The 8166-nt window shown below is 31.4% G+C and overlaps 1 protein-coding gene across 2 annotated transcripts; it reads left to right on the forward strand.

Annotated features, from left to right (window-relative positions):
- The first annotated feature begins 3743 nt into the window (after window positions 1-3743).
- Window positions 3744-7674, forward strand: LOC112711391 (ribosomal RNA small subunit methyltransferase). Of its 2 annotated transcripts, none has more exons than XM_025764031.3 (3): window positions 3744-4340; window positions 5957-6271; window positions 6660-7674. In XM_025764031.3, the coding sequence occupies exons 2-3, from the start codon at window positions 5963-5965 to the stop codon at window positions 7407-7409; spliced, it is 1059 nt and encodes a 352-aa protein (XP_025619816.1). In that variant the 5' UTR covers window positions 3744-4340; window positions 5957-5962; the 3' UTR covers window positions 7410-7674. The 2 variants fall into 2 exon arrangements, with proteins under 2 accessions (XP_025619816.1, XP_025619817.1); XM_025764032.3 differs by having other exon boundaries at window positions 3843-4340; window positions 5892-6271.
- The last annotated feature ends 492 nt before the right edge of the window (window positions 7675-8166 follow it).

Below are 8166 nucleotides of genomic sequence, written 5' to 3' on the forward strand. Positions count from 1 at the left end.
TATGAGTAACAAAAATTATAGCTTGGCTAATCACGGGTCGTGTTTAATGTATTGTCTTTACTTAATTTAATTTAAAATTTCAGAATGTATTTTTTTTATTAGAAGATATTGGTACAATTTTATAATAGGGTAAAGTATTAAATTGGTTCTCTAGGTTTGGACGTAATTCTGTTTTGGTTCTTAAGGTTTAAAGTGTTCTATTTGAATTCAAAAAAGTTTTATTTAGCATCAATTTAGTCCCAGTGAGGTCAAAATTAAATAAATAACAAAATGTCCTACATAACAATAGTTCAAGAACAAAATCGATAATTTGGAGAACAAGTACAAGCTCCAGAAGCACAAAATCAACCATTGATGCATCAATACATTTATTTATCATTTTCTTTAGTTTTATAGAAAATATTTTATTTATATTATAAAAAAATAATAAATAAATGTATTGATGCATTAATGGTTGATTTTATGCCTCTAGAGCTTGTACTTGTTCTCCAGATTATCGATTTTGTTCTTGTACTGTTGTTATGTATGACATTTTGTTAATTATTTAATTTTGACCTCACTGTGGGATTAAATTGATGCTAAATGAAACCTTTTTGGATTCAAATAGAATACTTTAAACCTTAAAGGGCAAAACAGAATTACGCCCAAATCTAGAGGACCAATTTAATACTTTACCCTTTATAATAATATTTATAATATATAAATAATTATATCTCTAATATACTTTCTGACGTAATACCTTTTTTTAATTTGCATCAATTTTATCATAGTTTTTTTTTATTTGTCTCAAACTAAAGTTATTTCTTTTGGTAATATGTGTAAAAAAAAGATTTGCTTTAATTTTTGTAAACTATTTAAAATTTATTTTCACATTCAGTAATTACAAAAACATAATGTAATGTTTAAATTGTAAATGTCTTACTTTGGTTTAAAATGATAAATAATATATATTTTATTTAAATTTAAAAAAGGGACAGATATATTATTGTATTATTTACTAACACCAATAATATAATAATTACATGATAATTAAAAATACTAAATATAAATTAAGAATATATTTTATTATTAGTTTTTTATTTGATTTTTAATTAAATTTGGATAAGAAATTAAATAAATTCATTTCAAAATGAGATTAGATATGAACTAATTCAATTTGAAATATGATAAAATAAAATTTAAAAATTTTTGTTGACATCATACTCTATATATCTTGTTACGATGGGTAACCGGAGATTAATGGGTTGGACAAGTTTAGCTGGCCCAATCGTCTGAACGATGAAACGTCCAAGTGGGTTTGTGCTCCGAGACCCCGTCCGACTTGTGTAAGGGAGAATGGGGGGTGGTACCTGCAAGGACACTCCGATGTTAAAGTCAGCAAAGGGGTAAAATAGGTCTAGAGAGTATTGGGCAGATACCTGAGAAGTGTCAGTGTATTTATATGGGTGAACCCATAACCACCGCTGAAGTATTTCCGCCTTTTGAGGTGGATAACCGCCCCCTTTATCTTAGGGAGGTTGAGATATGGCTCCTAGAAGTGGGTAGAGAGATTTTAAGGAGAGTTACTCATTTAAATGAGTGATTATATGCCAGCTAATTTTCGTCCCCGACTTCTTTAGGGTTAGTCGTGGTAAGAACCGACTTCGTAAGGAAGAGGTCGGTATAAGGTAAGGCTCAATCCTTTTGGATTGGACCTTCTGTTGGGACCTAGGTCTTATCATTGGGACAGGGTATGAACATATCTATAGCAATAATAAAAGAAAGATAAGTAATTCAGTTCTTTTTATATATTTCTATATGAACATGTAAATATAAATTTTAAAGAAAAATTTTGTGTTAAGGTCATTTAGAAAATTCTCTCGATTAAAATTTCATTGGTCAAACTATTAATAGAAAATTTTGGTCTTAGTGTAGATATGTATAATGACTTCGTATAATTAAATTAAAAGACAAAAAAAAATTCGTAATAAATCAAATCCCTTAGATATTTATATTTGATATAAGTTATAGTTTTTAATTAAGTATGGAGTTGTCCAAATAGTAAGTGACTTGAATTTATTTTTTGAAATTTACTGTGTGCAATTATAAATCTCCATTAAGACACATCCATCGCAATTAAGTGCGCAACCTAAATCTAGTTTGAATTAAAAAAGTTTTGAATATCAGATGAACAACCAAAAAAATAAATAAATATACAAAATACATCATTATGAGTTAGTTATTAAATTTGAGATTTTTTTAATATAATCTTAAGTGAAATAGAGATTAAAGAGATCAATAATCTAAATATAAATGTCTATTCAAATAAAAGTAAATTCAATATTTATACAAAAGTGTATATTCATTATGTAAATTAAACAATCCGACAAATTAAATATAAACAATTACATCAAATAAAAGTAAATTCAATATTTATATATAAACAATATAAAATTATCTAGCAAATCAAGAAGATTGAAATTATAGAATAGTTTTATATAATTACTAAACAAGTATGTGATATTTATCATATTCTCATATTTATTTTCAATGAAAATCATACTATGATAAATGGTTAGTCTTTACAAAGACGGTATATTTTTTAAGAATATTCAATCGTAATACAAAAAATAAAAATAAATTTAATAATAAATATATTTTTTATCTTTAAAAGTATCTCTAATATTTTAAAATTATTTCAATTATATTTTAAATGCTAACTTTATATAAATTCCAGTTCTGCCGTGTCCAAACAATAAATTATATTAGTATTGATACATTATTAAATTCTCCAGTAGTATTGTCACTCTCTAAAATTATAAGTAAAATATATTTATAGAGTCAAAAATAAAATTGAATAAAATATTTGAAATAATATGAAAGTAAATATAAATATTAAAAACAAATAGCATATTTATTCAATTTTGTAATACAATTAATGAACACTTTATTTATTTAAAATATAATTTTATATGCTCTAAATTCTATATTTACAAATTCAATTGTTATAGATATTTTTTACTTCTTATAAAGTGTTAAAAAAATATCTAAACTAAGTTCGTTAAATTTTTTTACCGCAACCTAACAAATTAAAAGAATGTAATGATTTTTTTAAAAAATAATTCTCTAATATTTATCTATGTTCATGTTTTTTTTCTTAAATGCATGACACATAAAGTTATTAATAAGTTTTACATTAAAAATTAAAAAGAGAAAAAAGAATTATACCTTTCTGTGATTATTATTATTCTAAGTTGTATTAATCCAATTTATAATTTCATCTATTTTATCTACTATTTTATTTTGGGTCAAAGACTCATTAAAATTTTAGCTAAGCTGTGACTTCTATTTAATAAAGTAGCGCATGGTTTATTAGTCACGCAAGTAGCATAAAAGTGTCTTTCTCACTCTTATAAGACGGGATACTGAATCAACAAATCTCTTTTTCTCCATGCACTTAAAAAATGGAGTTTACTCTATAAAATTTATCAAAATCTCCACCATCTACATATTTTAATATATATCTTTATGACTAAAAGTAACGGGAATAGCATGTTTCACTCAAGTATAAGAATACATCTTCCTAAATTATATTTTATAATGTTTATTTATAATTTATTTATTATTTTATTTTGAAATGATTTTTTAATTGAATCATCAGTTAAATCGATTAGACTAATAACCCAATAAATTAGTAGGTAGAGCGATTTGCTGATGGGTCTGATTTTCTAAACTTTAGTATTGAGTGTTGAGTATTGACAATTACCATGATTTTGAAAATCGGACAGATCGACCGGTACGACCAAGAACCAGGAGCTTTTGCAGTTCGGTCCATTAGGAAAAACCGCCATTTCAAAATCCACATGAAAATTGCTGAACCGGCTAGTTTACATTAAACGTGGCCGTCGTTTAAAAAAAAAAAAGAGTAATCTGATTCCTTCCTTGTTCCAGCGACCCAGCCCCTTTCTCCTTTTCTTTCCCTCGCAATTCAGAACCTTGCACTGCTCTCAACCAAAAAAAACCCTAGCCGTCTAGCCTCCACCACCGCCTTCGCAAGGAGTGGGACACTGCCGCCGTCCGTCACACTCAGGAGCTTTCCTCTTCGTCCTATCGGCGTGCTCCAAGTCTTCGACCCCTATTCGCTCTCACCGATCGCAGCTTCTTCCTCGAGGTCAGCTCGGCGTCCGTCGTCTTCGTCTGCTAAGACGCGCTTCCGCCGCCGTCCATCGCGCTCAGAGCTTCCGTCCTCGTCTGGTGCTCGTGCTTTAAGTCTCCAACCCCTCTTCTCATTCACTAATCGTGTGGTCGTCGTCCGTCGCGCTACCCTCCGTCGTACCCTGCCCAGACTGCTCAGATCGAAGGTCAGTGCGCACTGCCAGTGCTTGTTCTTCGTTTTTTTTTAATGCTCTGTTCAGAAGTAAGAACGAAGGCTACTCAAATTGGTTTTTTTCGTTTTTTTTGAATGTTTCGTTCTTGGTTCTTTGTTCTTTGGTTTAGGATTCTGCTCCTTCTAGTGCTACTCAGATTGAATTGTTGAATGATTACCTCTGATCACTACTGCTGTGCTGTACTCTGTTTTGTTGCTTTTTTTTTTATCGCTATACTGAAAAAAAAATTGCGCTGAAAGTCTGAAACCTTGATAATCCTTGTTAATCTTTGGAAAAGTTTGATAATCCTTGTTAATCTTTGGAAAAGTTTGTTAATCTTTGTTAAAATTACGCTGAAATCTTGTTAAAATTGTTATCAGTAATAGTGTGTGCTGGAAATATTCTAGTCTTTGTTAAAATTATGCTGAAGCATAAGCTTTTATTTGTTCCATGTAATCAATCTTTTGTCAGGGAAAGAATAAATTGGTTAATTCAATGATGACTATTTTGATTAGTTCAATATTGATCAGCCTTGCTGTAAGCTGAATTTGTTGTTGAAAATTTGTTGGTTGATAAATTATCGCTGGAGTTGTATTTGTTGCTAAATATAATCACTGGACCTTGAATTTGTTGTTCTTACTGAAATAATCACTTAGTTAAATTTTTTGTTGCTGTAAATCATCTTTGGAGCTAAACTTTTTGTTGATGAAAATTATCATAGTTGAATTTGTTGTTAGTTCAATGAAGGAATAGATGAACTGAATTAACTCAATTAACTAGATAAGTAGATGATCAAATATTTATTATTGGTTTGGTTAATTCAATGAATTTTTTTATTTCTTGTAACGATCTTAATGAATTCAATAGTGATATAATGACTAAGAGTGATAAATTGTTAATATTGATGAGATCAAAGGTTATATTAGATTTTGGTTGATTTAGTACTATAAATTTGGAAGACATTTTAAAGTTCATATTAGCCTATAATTATGTTTTAGGGGGTTTATTAATATTATTTTTTATTTTACTATGAAACGGTTTTTTCGGTTGGACCACTATTGAACTGATTGGACCAGTGAACCAGGAAACTAGTAACTAGAACGGTTTGATGTCCGGTCTGGTTTTTAGAACCTTGACAATTACATAGGCAGTATTGGACTATGGCTATAATGGTATTTGATAGATTGATTTATAAATTAGTTGAATTTATATTTTTGATTAGTTTGTTAATCATTAATTTACTGATTGTTATGTTTTGCTCTTTTGTTCATTTAAATTGAGAAAGTATTTTGTATTAGTGACTAGTTTATTATCTATTTTTGCATCGTTAGTTATGTTCCTTATGTCTCCGTGTTGATACTTGATTATTATTAATGTGTTTGTGAAGACATGCTTTTTAATTTTAAGTTTATTATAATAATTTTATATTTATATTTGATTGTGACTGGATTAACTGATTCAACTTGTGACCCACTGGTTGAACCAGTGATCCGATCGTATGACCGGGTCGATTACCGGTATCGTTCTAATAAGTATGCTTAACAGTTCCATCAGCTTTTCCCTCTTTCTGACGGGCACTGTCTCACACACCTCTTGTGTTTGTGGCATAGCAAAAAATGGCGGGAGGGAAGGTGAAAAAGGAGAAGGGAAAGCCACAGCAGCACACACCTTACCAGGGTGGAATATCCTTTCACAAATCCAAGGGGCAGCACATCCTCAAGAACCCTCTCCTTGTCGACGCCATCGTCCAGAAATCTGGCATCAAACCCACTGACGTCATCCTCGAGATTGGTCCCGGTACCGGTAACCTCACCAAGAAGCTTCTAGAAGCCGGTAAGAAGGTCATCGCCGTGGAGATTGATCCCCGTATGGTTCTCGAGCTCCAGCGCCGTTTCCAGGGCACTCCTTATTCCAACCGCCTCACGGTATGCTTAGCTAACTAACTAACTGTCTAACGCTTACAAACTTAGTTTGTTAAGAGTTTGTTAAACAATACTTTATTGGTTCTAAACATGTTCTTTTAGACTGTTTTATGTTTGGTGAAAAAGTTGAAAGAGTGGTGGAAATTTTATTCAATGTTTACTCTTAATCCTGAGAAAAAAAAATAGTATAAACTATTTTCCAATTATAGTTAAATTATTGAGCATGAAGTTTTATTCAAAATACTGCGGATAACATCATAATGGTGAATATGTGTATGCGTGATCGTTTTGTATTGATATGTTGATTTGATGTTGCTATGTGAAGACTGGATTTGACTTTTCCTTCATTGTTTCAAAATTGTGGCTTAATTTTGTGTATGGATGATTTCAGGTTATACAAGGTGATGTGCTGAGGACAGAACTCCCTTATTTTGACATATGTGTGGCGAATATTCCGTATCAGATATCGTCGCCTCTCACTTTCAAATTACTCAGTCACCAGCCTGCATTTAGGTGTGCAATTATAATGTTCCAGAGAGAGTTTGCCATGAGACTGGTTGCTCAGCCCGGTGACAAACTCTATTGCCGTCTTACGGTGAACACACAACTCCATGCTCGAATCTTCCATCTCCTGAAAGTTGGAAAGAACAACTTTCGCCCTCCGCCTAAGGTTGATTCTTCTGTAGTACGAATAGAGCCAAGGAAGCCCAGGATTGAAGTTAACAATAAGGAGTGGGATGGCTTTTTACGAATTTGCTTCAACAGAAAGAACAAAACCCTTGGTGCAATTTTCCGGCAAAAAAATGTCATATCTTTACTCGAAAAGAACTACAAGACCGTGCAGGCACTGAAACTTTCACAAGAGGGTGCAGTGAAGGACACAGGAAGTCAAATGGATTTATCTAGTTTCGGTGATTTTGATGAGGATCAAGGCATGGATATGGATGGTGGACTGGATGATGATGATGGGATGGAAGTTGAGGATGGAGAAGCAGAAGGTTCGCAATCCGAATTCAAGGACAAGGTTTTGGGTGTTTTGAAGGAGGGAGATTTTGAAGAGAAAAGGTCATCCAAGCTGACCCTGCAGGAATTCCTTTACCTGCTTTCGTTATTTAACAAAGCTGGCATTCACTTCTCCTGATGCTAAATTCAAACGAGTCATATTTCTTATATAAGATAAAGTAGTCATAATTGTTATGCTCTCTTAGTTTTTATTTTTTATTTTTTAAGTTACTTAATAGAGTGATACCAGGTTAGGCTGGATTTTGGTTCTACTTAGTGAGGATTTGTATCCAAATTTTGTTTATCATTTTTTCGTCCTTTTGAATTCTAAAAGTTGTGTTCACTCTATGGCTCTTCACAATATCTTACACATCTTATTGAGATCCTAGATGTTGCTGCTGAAATGAGTTCGACGCTGTTTATTTTGTTCCAGTTGGATTATATAATTTGGCAAAATTATTCATATTTTGGTGACTTACAGGCATATGAAATCTTAAGTAAAAAGAGAGGGAAATAGATCTCCTTCCTTCACATGTATAATGTATTGTACTAGCCAAATAACTCACACCACCACCTATGTCTAATGTTATATTTCTTTCAATTTGTCTCATTAATAATACCTACGATACAATATTATCTTTCAATAAATTGTGTTTCCTTCTACATGAAGTCTCTACACATGCTTAATTTTTTTGAGTTTGTGACAATGAAATAGAGTGGAAAGGATTTGTGTTTGGACCATTTGGCGTAATATGTTTCCACTTGATTAAGGCATTCTTGTTTTTGGGCTTGCGTCCCTCCAGTATTCTTTTAGGGTTAGGATCGTGAAAATTGATCTAGTTCTAGTATATATTTCAGGCTGGATTTGAGTTGTTTTATATTGACCCATTTTAGAT

This window comes from Arachis hypogaea, chromosome 9 (assembly GCF_003086295.3).
Source record: "Arachis hypogaea cultivar Tifrunner chromosome 9, arahy.Tifrunner.gnm2.J5K5, whole genome shotgun sequence".
Classification (NCBI taxonomy): Eukaryota; Viridiplantae; Streptophyta; class Magnoliopsida; order Fabales; family Fabaceae; genus Arachis; species Arachis hypogaea.

What these genes read in the sequence shown, in the direction of transcription:
- LOC112711391 (XM_025764031.3), top strand. Translation starts at nt 5,963, where the DNA reads ATGGCGGGAGGGAAGGTGAAAAAGGAGAAGGGAAAGCCACAGCAGCAC. An exon ending in CTTATTCCAACCGCCTCACG is followed by an intron (nt 6,272 to 6,659) that starts GTATGCTTAGCT and finishes GGATGATTTCAG; the next exon opens with GTTATACAAGGTGATGTGCT.